At 53.5% G+C, this 26,791-nt stretch overlaps 1 protein-coding gene across 2 annotated transcripts in view; it reads right to left on the bottom strand.

Annotated features, from left to right (window-relative positions):
• The window catches only part of NTN1 (netrin 1), a 106,008-nt gene that overhangs the window by 11,780 nt on the left and 67,437 nt on the right, over positions 1–26,791 (bottom strand). The window contains exons 3-4 of one of the 2 annotated variants that reach the window (XM_076353605.1): positions 21,620–21,769; positions 18,350–18,403 (exon numbers count right to left, since the gene is read on the bottom strand). In XM_076353605.1, the coding sequence (XP_076209720.1) occupies positions 18,350–18,403; positions 21,620–21,769 (204 nt within the window). The remainder of the gene's footprint in view (positions 1–18,349; positions 18,404–21,619; positions 21,770–26,791) is intronic. The other variant, XM_076353606.1, reaches the window with a different exon arrangement.

Raw genomic sequence — 26,791 nt, forward strand, 5'->3', positions numbered from 1 at the left:
GCGGGAGGTGAGTTTAGAAACATGGGGAGCTTTCTCAGGTGGAAAGGAGATGCTCCAGGAGGTCTCATGGAGACCTGCTCCAACCCTCTCCCTTGGCAGCAGAGCCAAACCCAGCCTGAGCCAAGCAGCAGCTTCTTTTTCAGCTTGAGTGGGGGAACCAACAAGAGAAGGAAACCCAGAGAGCTGAACACCCACACATCCCAAGATGATCAGGTACCACCTCAGTACCAACACCTCTGATCCATGTGTGTCCCAGCCTCTCTCACCACTGCCAGGCAGAGAGTCACCGCATTTCAGCACCATCCTCCTACCCTGCTGCTGCCTGCTGCTCCCATTCCTCAGGAGAGCACCCACAGTAATACACGGCTTCACGCTCTTTCAGTATGACCTGGCCAGGGCCAAAAGTGAAAGCTGTGATATGAAGTGGGGCACCTTCCTCCTCCAAGAGGCCTGGCCAAGATCTCTGCCCAGCTCCGACTGCCCAGAGCCCTTGGAAACCCAGGAACCGAGCCGATGACCAAGGGGTTCCAGCAGCTGATGCCTCCCCTTGGCTTTTCTCATCTAATGTGACTCTAAACGTCACACAAAACTTGAATTGCACTGAGAAAAGCGTGGATATTCCATAAAAGCCATAGTTCAGAGGATGGAGATTCGCTAGCAAAGCCCCAGCCATGCCTACACAGTGGGATGCCACCATGCAGTGGGATGTGGCTGCCTGCTGTCACCGAGCCCAGGGAACAGAAATATTCCTGAACCAACTCACTGGTAAGATGTTCCTGGCCCCAAACATGGAAGGAATAGTCTATAAGGGAATAAATGTGCATGCAGCAACCTAACAGCCCAGGGAGGCTTTCCCTCACCTGCTCAGTAGAGCAGGGGACTGACGAGAGACAGGCCATCGGGCTGCTTCACCGGGCAGCCAGCGTGATTCTGCTCAACTGCAGATTGCTGATGTTTTCAGGACACTAACATGGTTATGGCAATCATGATGATGGTTCTCCTCTGGCATGAAAATCCTGGAGCGCTATAGATATTTATCACTGCTGTTGCATCTCATCCCCTATGCAGCAGCTGATCTGCAGAAGAGGCTGACCCAAGGGCAGGCAAGGAGCAAGCAACTGAGTAGGGACAACGCTTGGGAGCTCTGGCTGCAGATTTCTCCTCCCCTGGACAAAGCCAAGTCAGACAGATCCTGGCGAGCAGCTGGCTCTGAGCACTAGTGACGGGCATGGGTGGAAAGCAACTCCCACCTGCAAGCCCCATGGCTCGGCCCCAGGATCTGCAAGAGCAGATCCTCCTCCAACCCCACAGTACTGCTTCTGGATCCAGCCCCAAGAAATAGCAATCAGCTAGAAACCATCATTCTGGACTTCAGTCCAGACCACTCACAAGAACACCCCCAAGTCTATCCAGCAACCTCTCCCCACGGAAACATCCCTAGCCACATCTGAGCTTCCCAATCCCTATGCTCCTGCCACAATATTTCCAGTCTGCCTGAGATTACAAACCTGCCAGAAACCCATCCCAGCACCATTTCCCAGCCAGGGAGGCGGTGAGATGATGGGGCACCACCCAGCTGCCCCCCAAGCCCTGCAGGACAGCACCCCATCCCCACAGCCTCTGCTTGCTCCCTGGCTGCAAACCTGAAACCAGGTTTGCGGCTCAAGACACCCAGCTACAGCCCAGGTCTAACCCTGCTTTTACTGACACAACCCCTGTCTGCCTTCCCTTTCTCTTTCTTTTTCTCCCAACGCCATGGGCTGTGCCAGAGCCTCAGCTGGTTTAAATTGAACTTGATGTGGCCAGACCCAGCTGGTGTAAATCAGTGTAAATCACCAGACGCCAGGGCTGATTTACATGGGTGGGGGATTTGCCCCAGTTCATTTCCTTTGTCTCCTACGTAGAGAGCTCTCCTGCCTCCTGGGTGACTTGGAGGTCCTCCGGGACCTCTTTGGGAGAGCAAATGAAACTTCTCAGAGCAAAGTCTTGAGTTTGTGTTTGCTGGTAAGCAGTGCTACATATGTGGGGTGATGCTGCAAGATCACTGCTTGCTCAGGGAAAGTGCATGGAGGGGATAGTACAGGATATTATTTCAATGCTGCCTAATGCCTAGAAAAGACCCTACTCTCGTCCATCAAGTGTCGTTTCAGCAGTTTAGGCTCCGAGGGAATGTTTGTTGGGCTGCCGGTCCCCTGATGGAAGCTGATAGCAGAGCCAAGCTCAAAGGCTGGGGAAGGGATGGGAGGAAGGGGCAGCAGGCTGAAACGGGAGAAGAGGATTGATCTGGAGCCTGGAGTGCTCTAAATGCTGTTTCAGTGACTCCTGCATGTGTACAGGAGATACACGTGATGTGAGACTCTTGCAGAATTTGTTCCCAAATTCTTCTGTAACAAAGTCCCAAGGCCTGTGTGCTTGTCCTGGCTGCACGAGAGGCTCCCTGTCCTGCAGGTCCCTCTCGCCCATCTCCGTGAGGTTGCAGAGGATCAGCCTGGGGTAACCCGCCCTTGGAAGGTGATGCCAGAGTCTGACCAAAAGGCCAGGCTGAGAGTAAAAGGAGGCTGCCTGAAGAAGTGAAGCCCCCTTTGAGATGGGGAACAACCTGGTACCTGAAGCATGGGGTGGCAAGTGTCCAGGTCCTGTCCACCCAGGCCCCACAGGCATGATGGGGTGGACGCCGCTTGGCTCTGCTCTACAGGACTGGTGGATGGGGTCAGCCCCAGCTCTCTGCCCCATCATGGTGTGGACAGATGTCCCGGGTGCATGGGGGTGCAGAACAAGGGTTGGTCCTCACCCCAGTGCTGTCCTGCCCTGCTCCTCCTCCCGGGCAGACCTGCCCTCTCAGCCTGCCTGGCCCCAGTTAGGGCTTGCCTGCCCTCAGCAGACCCTGAAACCTCTCCGAGTCCCTCCTAGCCTGCGTTTAGCCTGGCCACCCCCCTTCTGAAGGACTCAAACACCCCTGGCCACAGCACCACGGTGCAGGAGAAATTGAGTGGCGAGATCTGAACACCCTCCTCCCCCTGCTCCCAGTGCTTTCCTCCCTGAGTTTGCTCAGCTGCACAAATATTTCAGTGCAAATCCCCATTTCAGAGACGCAAACCCAAAGCACAACCAGACCCTACTGCTTTTTTTTTCACCACCGCATCCTAATGCGCTGTGACCCGCAGGGGGGACATCCTAGGCCTCCCTGCCGGGTCCCGAGGGCTGGGAGCGACTGGCCGCTTCCCTGCGAGAAAGCACAAACTTTCTGCGTTTCCCGGATAAGCAGAGTGGGAGGGGATCTGGGAAGAGGCGGTTGGCGCTACTTGTTCGCAGAGGGCTGGGAGCAGGTGGCAGGCGGCTGTTTCGTGTCCATCGCAGCTTAGTAAAATGTGTCAGCATAGCATTCAGCAGCTTTGCAGCTCAGCCCATCCCCTTGATATAACTAATTCTCTGGCTGAGCAAAGAGTTTTCACAGCTAAACACCTTCTTTGTTTTGCTTAATTTTTTTTTGCAGAAGTTGCATTTTTAATTTCTTCTTTTTAATGTCTTCATTTTGGGGGGTTGTTTGAGCAGGGCTGGGGCTGCTAGCATGAGACTGAAAGCTGTGGGAAGCTGGGGCCCTGGTCGCCCCACGCTTTGCTAATGCACCCCACTCCTGCTGGAGTGCTGATGCTTTTGGGGTTGGGCAGGATGGAGGTGCCGGCAGCCGGAGCTAAGGGTGCTGAGCAGCGTTCCCAAGAAGACGCTGCACGAGACTGCGTCTTGCTGCGCTTGCAGTTCCGAAATGAGCTTTAAGCCTCTGCGAAAGCCACATGTCAGTAACGGAAATTAAAGGCCCCTTGATTCTGACATGATAGAACGATTAAAGCCACATTTCTTGGCACGGGTACCTAACTCGAAATGCAGATATAAGGCTTAGATCCCCAAGGGGATTCAGATTTCTAATCCCAATTTATGCAGCTAAATTCCTATTGATTTCCCCCAGGTAGGACCCTAAATACCTTTATGGGCTGAGATCCAAAGTGGAGGTGTCGTGGCTTAGAAGGGGAGACCCAGTCTTGACAGTTTGGCCTCAATATTTCAGAGGGTGAAGGGTGCTTGCCTGCTTTCTCTCTGCGTGCTTCCGAGGGGCTGCGCTTCTTGCTGGGCTCTGCGGATGAGGGTCTGGGTGTCCCCATCTCCTGTTTGCACTGGGTGGGATGTGCAACCAGACTGAGCCTCAAAATGAGGGTGCAGGTCCAAATGTCAAATCCTAAATCCATGAGCCCATCACTGGAGAGAGCGGGACTGAGAAAATGGAAGTGGAGAGTCTGCTTGGGGTCCCAGATACCCCCAGAGCTGGCCAGTTCAGATCAATGGGGCTGTTTTGGTTTGCCCTCATGCAAGGAGACCATGGTGAGGAACAGCTTTCACCTCCTTTCCTTTTTCCCTTCCTCCCCAGCATTATCAGTCAGAAATCCTCCATTGGGTGCTGCTTGCAGGCTGTGGCCTCCCCGCATGGAGCCGGTGCATGAGCTGCCCCTTGCGATGGGGCTGTGGGATTGAGCAGCGGTGACCACGGGGGAACATGGCAGCATCCAGGTCCCCACCGACTCCGGGCAAATCTGTGCTTGGAAAGGCCGGCTCTGGTGCAGGATGGCTAAACCTTTCCTCCCCAAAAACCTCTGGTCCAGTGCTTGCATTGCTGCTTCTTCTGGCTTTCTAACAGCTCCAGAAGTTGCACGGGGGCTCTGCCCCGCCTGAGGGATGTAACTGTTGGCTTGGCACTGCAAAACCTGCACAAATGCCCACGGGGATGGAGGCGAATGTCTCGCGGATGCATTTTTGTGATCTCTGGCATCACAGAGATGCTGAAGATGACCCAAGCGAATGCTCCCTTCGCCAGGAGCTGGGGAATCCCAGCTCTCAGCTGTGGTCCATGCCCAAACCTCACAGCTGAGCTGACGGTGATCTCAAGCAAAGCCCCAGTGTGGGTGCTGTCTGCATCAAGACATTTCCTGAGCCCATCCAGCAATCACAAAACTATTCCAAGTGCTCTGAAGTACTGCTGCAGCCTGTAGTCCTGTGGGATGTACAGGACAACGTGTACAATAACCTGTAACTCTATGGGTCTGCAGAGCTTTGCACTGCCCCATCCCCATGGGACTGCACGCTCCTCCAAACTGTTCAGACTGTGGAAATGAATCTCCAACACCTTCACAGGCAGCAGCCCGACATCTTCAGCTCATGGTTGGGAGCATGGAGGAAAAACACATGGGGCAGAAGGGGTGCGCGTGGGGGGAGCCAGCCTTTGGGGAGGGCAGGGACAGAAACATCGTGTCTCTGCTCTGTGGTTGAGCATGGGCTCAGCTGGGTGCTTGATGTGCCCAAACTGGGCATGAAAACATTTCTGTGAGCCATCTCAAAACATCCCAAAGACGGCTGGAAGCCATGCTCCCAGGCAACACAGGGGATAAGATGCAATCCACCACTGCCCAGCACCAGGACAGGAGATGATGACCCTGTGCCAGGCTTGGCCTGCAGCAGTTACGGTAGAGATGCCTTTGGCTCTTGGATTTCTGGACAGTTCCCCAGATGACCATGAAATCCTGTTTCGCTTCCTGCAGCACTGAAGCTGCCCCTTGCTTCTGTCCCAAAGAATTATTTTAACATCTCCTTCATCAGTCTCAGCGAATGACTGTTAGAGTCATTTTGGAGAGTGCCAGCTCTGCCAGCCAAACATGCTCGCTCCAAGCTTCTAGCTCCTGGCCTTTGCTGACGACGTGTCCTGAAGGAGGGGATGCTCCGGAGTAGCCCTTTCCTTGCACAGGGAGCATGGATGGGCTTCTCCCTGTGGGATGAGCGGCAGGGGCTGCGCCAGGTGCAATGTCTCTGGCTTACGGAGCACACGTTGACTGCAAGGGATCAATGCTGTAATTTAATTTGGGCCGGACTCCAGTCAATCTTTGTCTCAGAGCAGCCGCCTTTAATATAAAAGCAAACTTAAGGCAGAGATTGCCTCCCAGGTTATTCACTTTAGCAGCGGGATTGCTTCTCCTGTGCTCTGCTGCACCCCCAGCAGCCTTCCTTCCTCAATCCAGCTGTTGAACGGAGCAGGGGAGTCTGTTATGTCTAAGTTGGCTCTTCTTCCCCCCGGTGGGCAACAACCCAGCTAAAGTGCACAATGCCTTTTGCAAATATAATGTGCAAATTAGCGATCTTCATTTTGGGGCTGGCTGCGGGACAGCTGGTGCCTCTGGCTGGGTGGCCTCAGCCATATCTCCAACACTGGTATGAGGAGGCACATAATTTGCAAGCCTTGGACCTGGGATGAGCTGGGACTGGGCTGCCCAATTCATGCACGTTGGCCAATCTGCAAAATGGTCCGCAGGCTTGAAACAGTCCCCTTCTCAGCCTGTGGATGGGGATCCTGAGGGCCTGGGTCTGCTCCCAGAAGGTCTGTGCAAAGTCTTGGTGCAAAGCAAGCCTCTGGCATGGGGTTGCATTTAACCATGTGGCCGTATGACCGTGTTGTCTGTCCATGGTCACCTCCTAAGCTGGCCCAGGGCAGTCGGCCTTGGAGCAGCAGTCCCCACAGTGTGCCCTGGCAAAAGGAGCTGGCAGGGATTTGTCCCATCAGCTGAGACCCAGCCCCATCAGCTCCTGGGGCAGCCTCGGGGAGGGTCTGTGACCAGTCTGCTCTACGTGTCAAGGCACCTGCACTGGAGCACCTTCTGGTCTCCAAAGCAGTCTCAGGAGTGCCTTGCACCAGCACACATGTGCACGGGGCGCTGGGGCCAGCCCTGCCCTGTAACGAGCACAGCCACTGTGGCAGCGAGCTGCACCAGCCCTGTCTGGGCAGGAAAAGTATGGTGAGTTATTTTCACTTTTTTTTTTTTTTTTTAGGTGCTCTGTAGACTCTAACATTTCCCTGGGTCCCTATTGAACCCCCTGGCAATAGATATACAAAATCTTTTCAGCAGGATGGCCCCAGGACTTCCTGGGACCACCTGGCAGGAGTATCCTGACTCCTGCCTGCAGCCCTGCCTGCAGCCCTGCCTGCAGCCCTGCCTGCCCTGTGGCTGCGAAGGATCCTCGCAAGGCAGCGTGTTACAAAGACATCCTCAGGCAGCGGCCGGGCTTCTCTGTGCCTGAACTGGGGACTTGTTGCATGGTGCTGGGGGAAGAGATGGCTGAAACCCACCCGTGCATCAGGCCAGGCAGCCCCCTGCAAAGGGGGAGCCAGGTCCGCAGCCCTGCAGGCATCTCCAGCGAGGATAACTGCCATTAACCTCTCCCTTGGAACAAGAAGGTGCAAATGAGCCCACAGTAGCCTCCTTTCTTCTGGCTGAACAAGATTGATTGAAAAACAAATTGGCGCAAATAAAGCATGTAATTAGATTAAAGCCTCTCGCCTGGAGCGGGTGGAAAGCAGCGGCCGGGCGATTCACAGGATCCCGCAGCCCCCTTCCCACCTCTGCAGCATCCAGCACGGCTCGGGGGATGGCTGGGGTACCGGTCCCTCCGGCGGGACCAGCAGCACCCTGCAGGATGCGGCCGGGGCTGCCCACAACCTCTGGAGAGCTGCCCTTGCCATGGCCAGTCATGCTCGGCTGCCCTGTTTCAAGCTGTGGCCCGATGCAGCATCCCGGCAGCTGGGTCTGGGCATGGTTCGGATGCTGCCGGAGCACATGTGTAGCCCTGCCCGTTTGGTCTGGCCCTGGGACCCATGGACACTGCGTTCAGAGGGGAAACCACCCCCAGGCACGACCTGAGCCCCACTGCGGGTTGGGGCGAGTTTTCTCCCTGCTTCTTTAGCTTCCTGCTGCCGGTTTTGGGATGGGAAGGAATGGGCCTGAGCAATTATTGGTGTTTCGGGACATGGGTGCCTATAGCAGCAGTGGCCTCATCAGCATCCCAATTTTTCCCAGATATAAAGGGAGCGAGCAGGCAGGCTGCGGCCACTGGTGACACAGTGGGGACAGCCCAGCTGTGCCAGACACTAAAGCACTGGAAAACACCACATCAACATGGGAGTTTTATGGGGCATCCACCCCTGCCTCTGCACCCTCCTTGCCCCTCTCCCAGGAGCAGCCGGCAGCCAGGGCTGGGAGCACGTTTCCTACCCGCTCCCCGCAGGACCAAACCCAGCGCTGAGCCCCAGGAGACATGGGGGACACAGGGTGCCGGTCCTGACAGCTCTTCATCCCCACCCGGCGCTGCCCCACTGCAAATGTGTCCCCAGACTCCGATGACTGACAAACTCCAGGGTTGCCGCTCCCAGCGCCCCCCGGGGACACAGCCCTGCCGAGAGCTGCAATCGACATGATTAAATACGTTAATAGGAAACCATCTGTCTTCGGGAGCGTTGGCCACCCTATAAATTCCCAGCCTGACAGCAGCTCCCCGGCCGAGCGGGCGCTGCACGGGACGTGGGGGCAGGACGTAACAAGAGCCGGGGCAAATCAGACTTTCCGCTCTGGGGGAAACACGGCAACGGAGGGCCGGTGCTGGGGACAAGCACTTCGTTTTGCCAAGGGGAATCAGCATTGGAAATGTCCCAGGAAGGGGAGAGAATCAGTTCATTTCCCTTCAAAATCATCATCATTATTTTTTCAGATGGGTTTGACAGTGATGCTGGGATTGCAAGTCCTTGCTCTGAAGCTCGTGGCTTGGCTATGGTGCCCAGGGCTTGTGGGCACCCAGGTCCCCCCAGTGTCGGAAAGACGGTCCCCGAGGTGGCAGCGTCCCAGGGCTGGGGATGTGGGGGTGGAAGGATGCAGGGATGGAGGAATGGAGGGAGGCGGGGATGGAGGGAAGCAGGGATGCAGGGATGTGGGGATGGAGGAATGGAGGGATTTGGGCATGGAAGATGCGATGAGATTATAAGAGCACGATGCAGTTGTGCGTGAAGCTTATCTGCATTTCAGCAGAAGTTTTGTGCTCATTTGTTTTGTTTTGTTTTGTTTTGTTTTCACAGACTTTCTGAAATATTTTGAAGTGACCAGAAGTTTCCTCACTGGAAGCTCCTCACCCCTATTGTGCTCACAGCCATTCACTGCAGATCACCATGAGAAAACTCCTCTTTTCAGGAGGGAGCTGGATGCTGCGGCCGATCAATCAGTCAATCAATCACGCAGTCAATCCATCACCTTGCTTACAGCCTGAGACAAGTGAGAGAATACCCATGCAGGGCTGAATTAATTACTCATTTGGATGGGTACAAAGCTGGAGACACCCAGACTGAGCCCAGATTTACACCAGAGTGACTGAAATGAGAATTTCGCCTCCTGATTGTACCACAGGCAGCTGTGCAGACCTTTATTCCCAGCCTGTGGGATGCTCCTGGCTCTCCGCAGAGCTCGTGCTCACTGTTAGCGCTTCCTTGGAGCGAAGAGCTGTGATTTTTCTCTCTACCAGTGCAAAGTCCCCTCTGGCCATGCCCCATCCCTGGCTCTGGGAGCATCCTCACCAAGACAGAGCAGGCACGGGCTGTGCCCGCAGCCTGGCAGCTCCTCCCCAGCCCGGCCAGCAGCCGGGAGCTCTTCGGGCAGGAGGTGAGCGCTGCCGAGCCCTGCGCCTGGCTCCGGCCAGTCCCTTGTGCTGCTGATCCTCTCCAGATGTGCAAGCACTAACACAAGTGCGCACACACATGCACACACTCCTTTTCATTGAATATCAGTGCCGGGTGATGACCAAGACATGTTGCCACTTCAAATCTGAAAAAAACTAAGGCTAGCCTGTACTCTGCTTGCAGGTCTGCAGAGTTAAGACTTTGTGATTTCCTTTGTTGGTCTTGAGACAAATCTAGTTTGAAATCAGATATCTCCTCAGGCTTTTCCCTTTCAATACGTATTGGCTGGCAAAAGCTAAACTCTCTCATGTCTTTCGATAGTCCCTTTTGCGTTAAATTTGCAAGGTGCTATATAAGTTGGGGTTTTGGTGTATTTTTTTCAGTTTGCCTCTGATAGAGGAGATCTGCCCAAGGATCAGCTTCCCACAGGAACCCGTGCTCCCTCCGCTCAGTGGAAAGCATCCCTCCCTCCTCCGGGCAGGGTGCCTGTGGCAGGGCAGCACCTTGGGGAGCACAGCACCCGGCCGGGCCAGCCACCCTGGGGGCTGGCAGGAGGCTGGAGGAGGTTGGGTGGCTGTGCCATGCCCAGCAGCTGAGGCTCATAGCCAGCCAGCCAGCCCAGCCAAGCAGAGACCTGGACCTGCTGGGGTGACTGGGCTGGTTTGGGGCCACTTCTGAGGCAAAACCACAGCACAGGGGGAGACTCCAACCCAACCATCACTCCATGGGGGGCCAAGGCCATGGGAGGCAGGGGGAGATGGACTTTCAAGGGACATCTCCCCGGCCCCTCTGAAACAGCCTCTGAGCCTACGTTGGCAAGACGCCATGGGCAAGTGCCATCATCCAAGCAAAACGACGGTGGTGCAACCCGGGCACAGAGCTGCCCGCTTCCCTCCCTGCTTGCTCAGTGCTCTGGGAAGGAGGGAAGAGGTCAGCTTCAGCATGGTGTGGGACTTGCTTCCTCCAGCCCTCTGAGATCCCACCCAAGAGCCGTGTTCACATGCCCGTGCCCAAGCACAGAGTGATGAGCCAGGTCCTCTCTGGCCAAGCCGACAGCGTGCATTGCATTTGCCCCTGTGGGTACAACACTGGGGAGAGATTTGCCACTGGCTTCACTCGGGGATGGAGCTGGTTCAGCAGTTTAGATAAGCATTCTGGAAGGGGCCGGGGAGCATTGGTTTGGCCCCGCGTCCCATCCCGACCGGAGGTGCTGTGCAATGCCAGCGGCCCATCCCCACGCTGTCATTTTCCGAGCAAGCCTCGCACCCCTCACAGATGTTGTGGAGGCAGCTGGCGGTTCACATGGCGTTGACTCCTTGTTTCCAGCTGCTGCAGCTCATTAAAAGGAGCTATGGTACATTTAATCCTTTCCTAATGTCACTTTTCCCTTGAAGCTGTTGCTGCAGTGATGATCACAGTGTTTATGTGAACATGAGCAGGGGGGACAGTGGTCCACAGCCTCTGCTTGGGAGTGTAGATGTGGAGCCAAAAAGACCGCATTCCCACAGGGATGCATGGGTACAGGCTGGCCAGGAGGCTGGAAATAAGGAGGTGGCTCCCAGCTGCCCAAGCCATGACATTCAAGCACAGCCCCCGTACCCACGGTGGGAGCAAGGGATTTAACCCATCTTTGAACGGTGCCTGGTGAGGTTTTGCTGGAGCGATGCGAGCGCTGGTGCCAGCAGATCTGAAGGACCCCTTTTCTTCCACGTCCATCTATGAGGATGGCTGTGAACCCAGGACCATCCTCTGAAATCTGCATTTTGCCCTTCTGCTGTGGGACGGATGAGTTCTGTTCCTGCTGCACACCCCTGTGATTGCCCCAGGGGTGATGGTATGTACCTGGGACCAGGGGACTCTTCTAGGGTGGCCTTGCATCGCCCTGTTTCATCTAGGCATGGGCAGGCAAAAATTAAAGCCTTTGACCTTCAGACAAAAGAAAAACAACCTTTTTTTAGGGCAGGGCTACTCTGACTACCAGCAAATGATGCTGAGACAGGAGCACCAACTCATCAGAGAGGCCAATTTTCCCCATTTCTGGCTGTCAGTGGAGGTTTCTGGTTAAAATTTGGAAATTTCACCCCAAAGCCCAAGCCTGTAAGTAGTGAAAAGCCAGCTGCAGCCTGGGAAGGATGCACAGCCTCCAGCTCTGCCATGGGATGGGCTGGGAAGAAATCAGGGGTGTTCGCGAAGCTGGGACATTGATGGGGGGTGGTGGAAGGGGCAGGGAGCCCCGTGGAGGTTGCTGCGGGAGGTTTGCGTGGGGCATGCATGTGCAGGTGCACGTGTGGTGCACAGGGAAGGAATGGGTCGCATGGGGGTGGTGGTTTGTCCCAAGTGCTCCCAAAGATGCGTGGTGGGGGCTCTGCACTGCGACGGCACCAGGGGCCGCCCGGCTGTGCAAGGTGGATGGAGAGCTCTCCCCCCGGGGAATGAACGTTTTCAAGTGAATGTTTTCTACTATTTCCTACAAAGTTTCTATTTTCCCGGACTGAAGCCATAACCTTCGCGTGTGTTTTTTCCAAGTGAGACACAGAAGCAGGAACAGTCTTGAAAGGCTCAGACAGCCCATGGGATTGGGGTGTTTTTTGAGCTTTTTTGTTTTTCCTTGAGACTATTCCAGATTATTCCAGAACAGAGACCTGACTGCCCATCTCCCTTCTCCGAGCTGCTTCTGGAAGGTATTAATCATTCTCACATACCACGGCATGCATCCACCTTTGCGCTGGGTTGCCTGTGTGCTCTGGGAAAGCTGCAACCTGCAGCCAAGATGCTTTTGGTCCGTGCACATCCAAGGGAACCCCAGGGATCACTAAGAGTGGGGTTTTTTCCATTTTCTGCACTTACATCCAGCCTATTCCTCACCAGCCAGGAACAAAAGGGCCCAGGCAACACCTTGAGCCCAAATGACTTTTGGAAAGTCCAGATCTGGTTTTGAAATTGCAGAGGCTGATTTCCAGGGGAAAACCATGCAAAGTTGCATCAATCCAATCACCTGTTTTTATTTAAGCCACTAGCTGAAATCATCCACCTAGGATAATCATTTCCAAGCCAATCTGGATTCGATTCAGATAAGACAATGACTGACTGGCAGGTTTGTAAACCTTTTCCCCCCGCTGTTATTTTTTTTTGCCCTTTCACTATGGCCCCTTCTGCATCTCTGAATGGGTCCAGAAAAGGATGGGGTGGTAGCAAGAGCTTTCCTCGCCTGGCCACGAAAATGAGAAGCACCCGCTCCTCATCCTCCAATCTCCCGACATGGGAGAGCATGAATGCATTTCATCTAAACAATTCAGTTTTGGACTGTTTCCCCAAATTGATTCGGACCTCTGAGAGCTAAGCAGAGCCAGGCAGGACCCCCCACGCCAAAGTCAACATTGTTCCACTCTTTGTACCAAGGCCAGCTTTGGCCCATGCTCTTTTGAAATTTACCCCTCGTTGACTCAGAGCAGTGATGATGCTAACTCGGCTCTTGGCAAGGAAGGTGCTTTCTGTCCTGTGTAGCTATGAGCAAAGGAAATAAAACAGCATCTCTCCCAGAACTAGCTGCACCCAAAGTCTCCCACTAATTTCTTTCTCCATCTCTATAACCCTCTATATGCTCCCATATTATGGGAGCTTTGGCACACAGACACACCGATTTAAGGGTTTGCCAAGAAAACACCATGAATTTCAGCAGGATGCTTCAGGATGGCGGTGGGACATGAGTGATGCCAAGACCTGGGACCGCCTGACGCTCCCTGCCGAGGGGAAGGAATGGAATATGGAGGGTTCAAGCTCCCTGGACAAAATGGTGCTTAAAAAGTCCAATAAAAATCACTGCGAGAAGAATTATGATTGGATGCTGGGCCCATCAGATTGCTCAGCTTGGCTCAGCCTCTGCTGGGCTTTCATGGGGAGGTGGCACAAGCGGCTCCTGGTGAGATGGATTGGTCCCCGGTTGCCCCTCTGGGCAGGAGTGGGGACATCTGGCCCTCCAGTGACGCGGGGATCCAAGAGATGCTGTCGAGTCATTCCTCATGGCTCATAGGCTGTCATGATGCCCGGCTCGCTCCCAGCCTGTGGATAACCCTCTCCCAGCCTCCAGCAAGGGGTCCCTTTGCTGAAGGGAGGTCTCTAACCCTGCTGAGATGTTCTCAGTTACAGGCTTTATGCAAATCCAGCTGGGCTTGGGCAGATCCCTAAATAACCCTTCTCTCCGGGACAAGGATGCAGAGTTATGGGACTTGCTCCTTCCCTGGCGGGGCCATTTGCTGCCCCAATCTGTTGGGGCTCAGGGCTGGAGGCTGCATCCCTGCCAGCAGCATCAGGGAGAGATGGTGCCTCTGTAGCAAGGCTGGAAGGTGTTTCAGACACCTACCCAAAGCCTTGGTCAAAGGTGGGGGGCATGTCCTGACCAACATGCCTCTGATCCCCACAGCCATCCCTATAAGCACTCCCCTAGGCAGATGCACGGGTAGCAGGGAGCACCTGGCTCTCCCCACCGGCTGCACAGGGACCTGCCCTTCACCAAAGTGTCCACGTTTGGTGCCTAAAATAAGCTATGCACCCCCTTGTCCTGCTCAAGGGTCCTATCGCTGCAGGCTTTATGCTTTTGCCTTGCTCGCCCTGGCCCTGCTCGCTGGCCAGCTGAGGGGCCACGGGGGCAAATAGCCCAGCACTGGCCCCAGCCCACCCAGCACAGTGCCTGGCACCGAGCTGGTGGCCGTGACTCACAGCCCGGGGCTGCTGCAGGTCACAGTGCCATAGCACATCAACTCAGGGCAGGCGCTGATGAGGGCTGTGGCCAACTGAGGTGGCACGTGGAATTTGGGATGGCTGAATGCAGCTGCCCCAGTTGGCATTTGCCCAGGACAGTGAGGGGAGTTCACGGAAAGGAGCTGTTTCCCTGGCTGTGTCGGTACTTGTGTGGAGCACACAGGTGGGAGATGTGTCACCCCCAAACCACTCCCCACCTGTGAATCGTGGGGGCAGCAGGGCTGGGGCTTCAGCAGCACTTTCCTTTCAGCTGGGATGTTGCCTGATGGATGTGGATGTGGATAAACACTGTTTCCTCCAAGCCCTCGCCTGCATTCCATCCCTCTTGTAGTCACGCTCTGGGAATACGTGAGAGGACATGGGGACTGGCAGAGAAACGACTGTGAATAATAGGGAATGTCCTCAGAAGGCCCTTACGGACTGATGAACAGGGACATGCCCAGATAAATGAGCTCCTAACAGCAGCAAAATGGCATTGAGGGATCCCTGTGGCCAGTTCAAACTGAGGGACACTGCTCAAGTGTCACCTCTTGCCACCAGCTCCAAGGCTGGCAGGTGGCTTAGCAGGGCAAACTGCATGGAAAGCTGACCTGAGGGATGCTTCCCACCATGATGATGGGGCAAAGCAATCATTTACTCACTCAGAAATGCACCCTGTGCCCTGCAACCTTACCTCAAGCAGGGAGGGAATGGCATGAGCCAGGTCCTGCCTTTAGAATAGGGCTGGGGCAGTTATGGGGGACGTGCCCTGGCCCCTGGCAGGAAGGAGCTCAAGGAGAGAAGACTCCACCAAGGACCACAGACATCCAAGGGTGACTTGGAAAAGCCAACATCTCCCCCACACCCCTAATGACCCTTGGTGGGTCAGTAGAGCATGCCGTGAGTGCCGGGGCTGCTTCTGCTCTCAGGGGCAGCAATGGTGCAAGGAGATGCCAGCACGGAGATGCTGTAGCTCCACAGAGGGCTTCATCTCAGGAACCAAGCTCCTTGCAGAAAGGGCTGTGAGAAGCCATCTCCTCAGCTGCCAAACATCCACTTTTCTTGGCAGAGCCTGTGGTAAATCCGGTGGCATTGTGGTACAAGAGCTCTGCTCTGCCATCCCTGCCACAGGCTGGGAACAGAGCGGGTTTGGGAGGCTATGGGGGGAGGAACAGATGGATCCTGGTGTGGAGCATAAAATCTCAATGTTCCCAGGCCATGAGACAGAATATTTAGTCTGCAAGTCCCTGTATTTCATCTGTTGAGCTTTTGTATTTAAGCAATGCTCGGGTTTATTATTACCTGATGGAGGGTGAAAGCACTGCCCTGCAGGGTTGCAAGGGCCAAGTAGTGCTTGACTCCCCACTCGACACGTTCAGTTCATAAATGGTGATGCCAAGTGCCAAAGGCCCCATCCCCAAAGACTGATCAGTAAATTGAGGAGGTGAAGATGCTCAATTTAACGTGATGACACCGTGGAGCAGCGGTCACCCCAGCAGGATCCAGGTAAACCCTTCAGATCCTGCTCTGCTGCCATCCATCTTCTGCCACAGAGGCGACTGGTTGGGATTGAGCCTCTCCTGCAGTGCACACTCAGCAGGGCAGCAGGCACATTTTTCTGGAGGTCCCACTGATCCTTAAACTACCAGCTGATATGCTCTGTCTGCCTATAAATCTTCCACATATCAACAGGACAGTCCCCGTGGATGGGAAAAACCCACCCTTAATTAAGCATCGAAAAGTGTAGGCTAGACCCTGGGCTTCCTTTATAGCAAGGGGTGAAACAGGGAGTTGCAGATATAAATTCACCCCCCACAGAACGAGATGGGGAGAGGGAAGCCTGCTTTACCCCATGCATCCAGCACGTTTAGCTGGCACTGCTGGGATGCACCTACAACATTGCACTGAACTGCGGCGCTGGGATAAATGAAAGAGTTGCAGAGGCTGCAGGAGCTGCCAGCTCTCACGATGCTCCTGAGAAGACTTGGGGTGTGCCTGCCAGTCCCAGGGGCTTGGCCAAGGCGGGGACGTCCCCGCACTGAGTCCTCTTGCAGCCAGGACAAGATGGGAGGTTTAACGGGAGCTTTGGGGAGGAGCTCTCTGTGGCTGAAAGAAGATGGTGGGATGCACTATGGCATGTAATTAAGCTCCTGAGGAGTTGGGGAAGAAGATTCTCCTGATGGAAGCAGGTAACAGAGGCTGGTATTGTCAGGAAACAGTGTTGTAAGGAAGAGAAGGCCTGCCCCTGCTTGGCTTCAGGTTAGGTAGGACAGTCTCTATTCCTAATAGCTCGATACTTCTTTGTGATAGACTCACCAAACCACACATCTCACATCAGCACCTAATTAATAAGGCAAAGCAGCAAAAGGGCTGATCACCAGAACCTGAGCTGGAAGCATGCTGGCTGGGGCAGGTTTTTGGTGTGTCTTCATGCTCCTCTCAGCCCTGCAGGTCAGTGGAGACACTTTAAGAAACACACACAAACCAATAGGCACAAACCCAAGACTGCAAGATATTTCTTGCTCATACCAGCCTAAGAAAAGACACTGAAACACAGAATTGCTGCTACTGTGTTCACAGGCAGCAGAACTTGTCCTTTAAATCAGTCACACAGAAAACCCTGGGCTTCACTTTCCCGTGACACTGGGGACCGAAGACCTTGTCCCTTTGGTCCCTGGGTTTCCCATCCTGGGAAGAGCTCCTGAGCATACAGCAACACCCACAGCCTGCGTGAAAAGCCCTGCCACCGGGCGAGCCTTGGCTCAGAGTTCAATTCAAGGCTGATGCCCGTCACTTTTAGTACAAAATCCTTAATTTATGAACCCTCCTACACTGGTGAGACACAAGTAAACAACCTTTATACCCCATGTCCTTCACAGCCGTGGCGCTGTTCAAATACCCCGGGAATCTGCACGCAGCGGGATGGAATAAGTCACCGTTTCCCGGGGCCCTCCGGCTCCTGCCGTCACCCCCTGCTCAGACCCGTCTGACCTCAAGGGAGCTGGGGACAGGAAAGTCCCTCGGTGACATGGCGGAGGCAGGTGTCGATCACTCTGGGGGTGTAAATCAGGAGGGGAGGATGTGGGGTGTCGGTGCAGTTGTGGTGGTAGAGATGGGGTGTACAAAGAGATGCATTGAGCCCCCGGGTCAGCATTGCACGGGTTGTATCTGGCGCAAGGACAAGGAGAGGGGAAACGGGAGGATACACGCAGCATGATGTGCCAAAGCATTCTCAAGACGATCCTCTGTATTGCAGCTTGCATAAATGTGGTGATCCAAGCACCACTGTCCCCAGGCTGCAGCCCCTATGGCAGAACCTTTTACTGCAGGACCTGCTGCTGCAGAACCTCCTGCTCCGAGCTAAGATACTTCCCCCGGCTCTTACAGTCGCTGGCCTTGAGACACATCTGAGCACAACCGTCCCCGACAATGCCACTAACCACAGCCGTGTCCCACCGCGATGACCCACAAAGCCGAACATGAGACACATTGCTGTTAAGGTACAGAGATCACATCAGCACCTAAGATTGCTTAGCACCAGAAATACACGGATCTAGGCAAAAAAAAAAAAAGGAAATGCTCACATGCAGCAGTAAGCAACACAGGTTTTTTGTTCTCTTTTGGGGGATTTTTGGTTCTCTAGTCCTCCTCCACCAGAAAAACTCAGCTGGACTGTTCTCCCAAGTTTTTCTTTTACTACTTCTACTACTTCTGCTCTTCTACTTGAGTAAGTAACCACTCAACTTTAATAATCAACCAGTAGCAGTCTTGAGTCCTTACCTCTTTTCCATCAAGCATCGGTCCCACTTTGGGTAACCCCTGTGTGCTTATAGATTTAGTCACCTCTGCGAAAATCTTTCTGCATCTTCCCTACACTCCCACGTGCTCCTAGAAACACCCATCTCTCAGCATGCTCCACACTTGTTTCAAACACTCGGACATTTTGGGCATAAAAGGAAACCACTTGTCCTAGTACAAACAACAGAATTTATGTATTAATTTAATACAATTTCATGTCAGGCAGACGATTGCTCAAAAGACATTTACCATCAAGATGCTTTAAAAGAAGAGACAACATACCTGCAGGTTCCTCTGTGCTGCTGGCGGCAGTGGTGGGGGGAGCGGCGGGGATCTCTGTGCAGGACAGCGAGAAGCATGCAGGAAAGGAGAGGAGGTAAAAGAGGGAGGCATTATTCCAGATCCCAAAGAGCCTGTCCCCTGCACACACCGTGTTTGCCCTTTTCAACCATGTCTACCAGCAAGGGGTGTTTTCCAACCACGTCCTCCAGCAAGGAGCCTTGCAAGAGCCCCAGGAACCAGCACACCAGGACCATACCCTCTGGGGAACTGGGCCTCCCAAGAGGGTGTGGGAAAGGGTTTTTTAAACCAAAATTTTTGGCTTGTGGCTAAAAATAAAAGATCAACCAGCCAGGTAATTGATATGGTGCCACAGCCAGCAACTGCTATGGTACCCCGGCACAGCCTGCTGCACATGCTAGGTCCCAGTTTGTACCCCAGGGTGAGGGGTGCTCTTGCAGGGGCTCGGAGGGTCCATAAGCCAGGCAGGGCGGTGTGGCTGCCTGCTGTGCGGTGCCCAGCCCCAGCAGGCAATGGGAGCATTGCTGCCTCTCCCTGTCCCTGGGTTGTCCCTTCCAGCTGCTGTTTCCATCCATGCCTGAGGCAGTGCTACCACTCCTCTCATGTGAGATAAGATGCGGGTAAAGTATTGCATCTACCTGCTGGGATGCAAGTATTATCTCACACATTTAAAGGAAACACAAACATATCTGGTGCCAATGCAATGGTTCCTGGTTTTGATTTGGGGTTGAATTTGCACAGCTGAAACCGCATAATGTTCTGGATCTTCATGCCCAAGTCTGACTGTGTTTGTTGATGTTAAAAAGGATGGACTGCTGATGGAACGCATTATATGGTCCCAACTTTGGCAAGACGATCTCTTTTCCCCAGTGCACATACGCAGCTCTCATAACTGACATCTTATGCGCATTTAGGGCACAGTGTTGTAATTTCTGTGCGTCCCTGGGAATCCTGGCAGGGGAACACCCTACCAGTCTATTTTGAAAGAGGAATTTAGGCACCAGCCGGCGTTCGACATCTGCCTCCTTCTGCTTTTGCTCCTGGGAACCTGCCTGGCCACAGAGGCAGGGTTTGCTTGGGTCTGTCTGCATTGCAGTGACGGCAGCTTGTAGGGGTGCAGCCCAATTAGCATTAGATGACTTTTTGAGTTGTTCACGCTCATGCAATTAAACACAGGCAGAAGCCCATGTGAAACACATGGTGCATAATCAGGCAGTACATGAACAGCCAGCACAGCCATCTCAAAGCTGGTAGCTGGATGGGTGCTCATGCCTGCCTGCGTGGGCTGCTATGCAGACAGACCCCACTGGTGTCTTGTTTATTCCCCATGAGGTGATTTTTGCATGGCTATAAGTCTTCGGGACTTAAGCAGTGGTAAATCAGAGAGTAACTGTGCTCTTGCAGATAACGTGGACAGACCCTTGCTAGATGCAGTGTACCCAGTGCCAGGTGGAAGAACAGTGCAGGTAGGGATGGAGAGCAAGTGCCCTCCACTACGCATGTATGAAATATGGATGAAATACATCCCCCCCAAGTAGGATATGCTGACTGACATTTTTCAAGGATGAAAATGTGCTGATTTGGGTTTTTTTAGGATGAGAGAATTGTGATATTGCTCATATCCTCATTTTAATTGCTTTAGCATCGTACATGCAGATCAAACTCCCAACAACCGCACAGCGGCTTGGTAGCCAGAACAGAGCGTTGCTTGAAAAACGTTTCGACCAAAATTTCTGGCCCCTTAGAAAGGATGTTTTGCAGTGACACGCAAGTAAGGGGCTCTCACGAGTGCCAGGATGGTGGCTGGGTTGCAGGGCCAGGGCAGGGCAGCCCTGCCAGGCTCATGCCAGTGGGCAGCCTTGAGCACGCTGGTTAGGCAGCTGGCGTGAGCACAGCCCGGCTCCAAATGACTGGTTGGATCGTGTTGAAATTCTGTGTCTGTCTTTATTTAGTGCAATAAATCCCAAGGGAAGTGATGCAAGGAACAATTTACTCTCTGATTTACCATGGCCCTGGGGAATGATTAATGATAAACCTTTGCGCATACTTGCTGCAAAGCATACCGGAGCCATGACTGTAGCATCTTGGGGAAACAAGCATCTGGTTTGAGCTCTTGCCGTCCCATTGCGACACGGGGAAGAATGAATCTCAAGTGACCAAAAACCACCCTGGAATGTATGTTTTCTTCAGCAAGAGAAGGTGGAGAAAGGGGATCATCTGCCCCATAATTTGGCAATGGCCATCCTGAGAGGCAGATGCTGTGAGGGGACGGTGCGGGAGCAGACTGTGGGTTCCCAACAAAGACTTGATTCTTTCAACCTTCACTTTTCTTTTCCCATTGGGCCTTTTTTCCCCTTTTAGCAGCAGGGAGTCAGTCTTGAGGGGAGCAGCCCCTCCTTCCCAGCCTGTGCCAGGCACCGTAATTTTGATGCTTCGTTTTGCTAGGGCAGGTGGCTATGTCTCTCGCAAGGTGCATGAGCTACGGAATGATCCAACAGCAGCAAAACAACAGGCAGCAGAAAGAAGCACTGGGCTAAAGCACACCTTGCCTGGGCAGCGAGCGCTCGACAGGGACTGAGTGTGGATGTGGATGTTTTCAGAGCAAATGCTGCAACGGAGAGACTGGGAGCTGTACCTGGTGCTTGCTGCTGTTGTTTTAAAAGCAGAGGATGAAAGCAGCCTTGGGAAGGCAAACCAAAAAACAAACCCAAGGAAGCAAATGGTAAAACAGCCCGTGTTTCTGGGTGAGTTGTGTGAGCGTAAGATCCCCTTTAGCAATCCAGGTGCTATCGGCTGTGTTACTCTGATAGCAACTCCATCAAACCAGCAGCTCCTCTGGTTTGAGCTCTGTACTGGTGCAGCACAGCCTGATTTTGGACAGGAAAAACCTGTCTGTAGCGATCTGCCTTAGCGTCCAGACCTGATGTGGTACCCCAAAGCAAACGTGCTCTCGGGGCACCTTTGCTCTGTCAAGCAAAATCAAATTACCGGCAAATTGGGCTGTAGATGCACTCACACAACCCACCCAACAAGGCAGACGAGCTACTTGGAAGCTACGGGTGAATTTTGGACTATATGCCCTACTGTGGGCAGTGTGGCTGGCAGGGGTACCCAGGCAGCTCCGTCCCCTGAGCACTGCCCGTCGGCACGTATGCGGTGGGGTAGTAGCCCCCCAGCCTGGGCAGTAGCTCCTGCAGGTTTATAAAAGTTAATATCTCTAATCTACAGACATCGAAAGAGCGATCCACCTACTTATGCAGGGGGCAATGGGAGACCGGCTTTGCTGGTAGCCTTTGGCGCATCGATTGCACGTGATGCCGGTGACACCGTCTTTACAGGGACATTGGCCCGTGGTTTGGTTACAGGTTTGGCCGGCGGCGCCCACGGGATGGCAATCGCACTCTGTGGGGGGAACACACAACAAGACGGTCAGGGGGAGAGGAGAGCGGGTGCAGGCGGTTTTGCGGCATCGGCAGGGAGCGGGGCGAGTGCCGCGGGCTGCCGGCAGCTCTTGTGGCATGACTCCACCTTCTCTGCAGCTGGCGCTGGACCTCCGGCAAACATCCCATCCAGCCAGCGACCGCACTGACCTGAAACAGAGGTGGCATTTGGCAGAGGGGTTGCGCGTGGACATTGCTTGGGTGCAGAGGGGATAGCACCGGAGAGGTGATGGCCCAGACACAGCCAGTCCTGCTGGAGAGATGGAACTGCAGCCAGGACATCTTGCCCGGGGCAATAAGTGCTCTACAGATCTGGGGAGGCAGTGTGGGGTGTCCCCGCTCAAGGATACCCACCCATGGACACTGCAACTGCCTCATCCCATGGGTGCTGTGATCAAGAGTTTGCAGGACTTGAAGAGGAGGGGAGCAGGAAAGGCAGCACCGCCGGAGGACTCCGGGAGCCACAGCACCTGCTGCCCCCACCCCAGCCGGCTTCAAACTCCCTTGGGCTCCCTGGAGCAGTGGCGGGGCTGTAAGGAAGAGGTACAAAATCAAGGAGCATTTCATCACCCCTTCAGCACACGAGATCTCAGGCAGGAAGCAATTGCTTTCAGAGATGTTGGGAATTCATTTCACGTGCACTACAAAAAAAAAAAAAACACCGTCCTTTCAGTGCTTTCACTCGAGCCCTTCCCTGCTGAGCAGCATCCCTGGCAGCTGGCACTGCGGACGCAGGAAGGAAATGCCCTTGTGGGATGCAGGCAGGCTGGAGGACCTGCTGTTCCCGGCCAGATGGATGGAGGCTTGATGGCAGAGCTGGGCAGATGTGAAGGGTTTGGCAGGGGATGTAAATACTGCACTTGAAATCATTCACCATCTCATTTCCCACAGTGGGACTTACCGGCGCAGCTGTTTGTTAAAAAAAAAAAAAAAAGCCAAAAAAAAAAAAAAAGCATCGGGGCTTGTTATCATCACTGCTCCAAAAGGATTATGGCCTCACACATTTGTTAACAGCCCTGATTTCTAAGAGCTGCAAGCGCCGTGCCAGACTGTGGTCTGCCCCTGCTGAGTGGTGGCAGGGAAAGGCAGGAAAGCTTTCCTTTTCTTGTGCAGCATCCTCGGGAAGGAGCCAGCCAAAACCCTCCCTGGGGAGCACTGATCCTGCTCTTCTTCTGCCCCTCAGGGGAGCTGCCTGCCAGAAAGAGGGTCTGGGGGAAAACCTGCCTGTCCTGGTTTTGGCTGGGATAGAGTTAATTTTGCCCCCTGCCCCCACTGCCCAAAACCTGGAGGGGGCTGGTCTGTGGGTCAGGACCAGTTCGAGTGTCTCCATGGGCTCCAGCAGCTGGGCTTGGCTTTCAAACACCCCCAAATCCCCCAAATTGAGCATATCACTCCCATGAGGGTTTGTGCTAGACCCTGCAAGGCTTCTTGGTTTGTCTTGCACCCCCCCTGGCTCTGAGACACCCTAAATCTGCCTCATTTGGGGACGGCAGATCACATCCCGCGTTCATTCGTGTTGGCTGTCCAAGTTTTGGTGTTTGGCTGGAGCTTCCTTCCAACCTGCCCCAGCACCATCCTGCTTCTGCTCCCTGTACCAGCATCCCCCAGTTTGATCTTTACTGGGCAGCAGCTCCCAGGCTGGTCTTCCTCTCAGCAGGGTTTGGATGGTGCTTGGAGCCCCCCTGCACTGGGATGTCCCCTTCTCCCTGCACGGGGCATCCCGTCCCCACGCAGCCCACCCCAGAGCACGAGCAAACTGCCGCCGTCCCCCGGCTCCGCCAGTGCTGGACGGGAAGAGACCAAGCCTTGCCAAAACCTGATGATTTTTCACATGGGAGGGAAAAAAAAAAACCCAACATCAAAGCTTTTACTTCTTTTCTCCTCCTTCCCTAACACTTCTGATTTGGGGTTTTTGATTAGAAGTCCTACTCTCCCCCCGCCTTGAGCTGCCTCTGGGAACAAGCCACTTGCAAACCTGCCCAAGGTGGAAAACTTGCTTTTCTATCAAACCCAGTTTTTACTGGAAAAGTTTTAGCATTAAATCAGTGTGGCTGGTGATGAGCACAGAGAGCAGAGACGTTTAGGTGGGAAAACCTGCGCGCTGCAGCCCCAAGGGATGGCCTCAATATTGCTGGGGAAGAGGAAATAAAAATACATTAAGCAAGAGCCTGAAGAAGGAACAGGACAGAAAAGAGTTAAAGAAGAGCAGAGAGGCAGGAGTTAATACAAAAATAAGCAAATCAGGGAAGGGTTACACAAGAAGAGGCAAAGGGCAGGAGGATGGGGAGGAACATGCCTCATGTTTCAGGCGTCCCCTCTGGGGCTGCGCGTGCTCGTTTCAGGCATCGCCTGCAAACCCCCATCCTGTGAGTAATCCTCCCCCATGTGAACGGATTGCACTGATTTCAGTGGGACCGCTTGGATGAGAGATGAAAAAAAAAAGAGGAAAAAAAAAGGGAAAAAAGCCTTTGTGATGAGTAAGATTTACAGAATCAGGCTCTTGGAGGACGGGCTGCAGAACACAGAGCGCTCTTTTGGACACCACATAAATAAATAGCGATGCTGCTGCTTCCTTCCCTCATGAGGTAATGCCTCACCACAGCTTGTCCAAAGCTGCCGTGGTTATTTTTACAGCCGTATCTGTCTGAGGTTGTCTACTCTCTCCCCAAGCCAGGCTCCTTCGAGGGCTCTGCGGCATGGGTGTTAGCCGTGTCTCCATGGGCACGCGCGATGTACCCAAGGTTACAGAGTAGACAAGTGGCGGAGGAGCTGGGAATCACCAGCCCTTGGTCCAGGACCTCACCAGGAGAAACCCCTGGCTGATTGCTGACAGCTCCCTCAACACGCCGTGGGGTAAATCCTCTCTGGGAGTAGGGATGTGCTTTCTGCCACCGGTCCCCAACTCTTTGTTGCAGCACAGGAGCCTGCGAGACCGGGACGACTGCCTTGGGCAGCAGTGCTCCGGCTCCTTGAACGCCTGACCTCATTTTGACTTTTCTATCTTCCAGAAAACTCTCCGAATCAGCAGCAACTCAACCCTCCTGGCGCGGGGAGGCAGGAGGTGGTCTAAGCAGTGTCTGCAGATGTACATTTGCCGTCCCTGTCCCGGAGGAACTGAACCAGTGCCAGCAATTAGGAGCAATTAAAGGCAATTTGCAGTTCCCTGGCCAGTGCAAACACTTGCAGCCAGCAATTACAGGCTCTTCTCCTTCCCCAGCCATGGAGTAGCTGGGCTGCTGGTGGTTAATGCTGATTTTTCCAGTACAGTTCAAATTCCTTTGGGTTGTAATCCCAAACTGAGGAAAGACTGCACTAGAGTTGCAAAGGGGGTGTGATTGGTGCAAGCACCCCTTTGGCATCCTCACTGCGTTTCTGATAGGCACCTTTTTGTTCACAAAACTTGTTTTCATGCCCGGACTTCTCTGGGTGCAAGTGTTTGTCCATCACCCACCGCGATGCATAATATCAGCAGTCCTCTGCACGGAGCCGAGCAGAGACCATGAGGCACCAGAGCTGCGAAAACCTCACTGATCAGGAAATGAGGGTGCCTGGGCCACCACTGGAGATAATAAGGGGGATAACAGCTGATTTGTCCTCTGTATCCTCATGCCTTGCTTAAAAGAATCACTCCACAGAGGAGGATGCAATGGTGCGGTGAGTTGAGTTGGGAGAGGAGCAAACAGGAATGACGTTGGTGCAAGAAAACAGCGTGTCTTTAGTCTGCTAGCTCACACAGCAGCAGGGGGAAGGAAAATAACTGTCATGATTTAGTTCTTTCAGAAAGTCTTTAAGAAAAATCTTCAATGAGTGTCTGTGGCAGAGATGACCAGGAATTACTAGTGAAAAATGAAGTCATTTTGGGCTTAAAAATCTGGCTGTGGGGGAGAAAACAAGGAGCAGGAGTATATGGTGAGGTTTTAATGGGGAATGAGGGTAGCAATGGGGGTGCCTCTGCCCACAGAAGCTGATTTTTCTTATATAATAACCATGACCTGGAAAGCAGGGAGCTAACAGCATTTCTATGTGATCACCTTCAGCTTGGCTAGTCCAGACGTGCGGAGACCACGTAGGTCTTCTGTGAGACCTACCCATGCTGGCCGAATGGGTGAGGGGGGTAGCAGACAAAAACCAGTGCGCAGAAGGAGGCATGATTGGAAGGAGGGAACAGGATGGCTCATACACGCTGAAGGGTCCCAATTAACTGCAACCACTCCAGGAAAAGATCTAGGAGTCAATGAAACATCTGGCTGATTGCAACGGAGCTCAGAAGAGCAACAAGATAGTAGGGTGTATTATGAAAGGCGTAGAGAGTAACACTGAATATAATATCATGACACTATAGAAATCAATAGTACGTCCTCAGCTGGGAAACTGGAGTGAAAGGCAGGGAGAGGCACCCATCTGAGGGCAATGGAAAAGATTAGAAATGCCTTGCCAAGAGACGATGGAGGGATGCCAAGTAATGCACAGCGCCGAGAAGGTCAGACAGGTGCTCCTCTTCACTGGTCCTTAAAATACGGAACAAAGGGACATTCAGTGCATTTAAAAGGCAACCTTTTTCAATGATAAAAGGAAATGCTTCTTTGCACCGCACGTAATTAACTCGTAGAACTCATGCTACGAGACACCATGGCAAAGGCCCAACAGGATTAGATAGGCCTATGAATGAGAACATCTGTAGTTACATTAGTTGGGATTAATATATATACGGATATAAGCACTCCAAGCCAGCTACTAACTGCCTGCAGTTAGGAAGAGATTTCCCCTGGGGGCATGCTATTGCAAAACTGTCTGTCGTAGAGTTTTATATCTCTGTCTGAAGTTTCCAAGACAAGCCACTATTATATGCATGACTCCGCTCGAGCATAGACAACGGTGCATTTCTATGCTTCAGCTGAGATTTGACCGGTTTAGGACTAAAAAAATACCTGAAAGAAAATCTTAGTACCATGCATAAAAGGATGTAAAATGCCCTGGAAAAGTG

Source organism: Aptenodytes patagonicus, chromosome 16 (assembly GCF_965638725.1).
Source record: "Aptenodytes patagonicus chromosome 16, bAptPat1.pri.cur, whole genome shotgun sequence".
Taxonomy (NCBI): domain Eukaryota; kingdom Metazoa; phylum Chordata; class Aves; order Sphenisciformes; family Spheniscidae; genus Aptenodytes; species Aptenodytes patagonicus.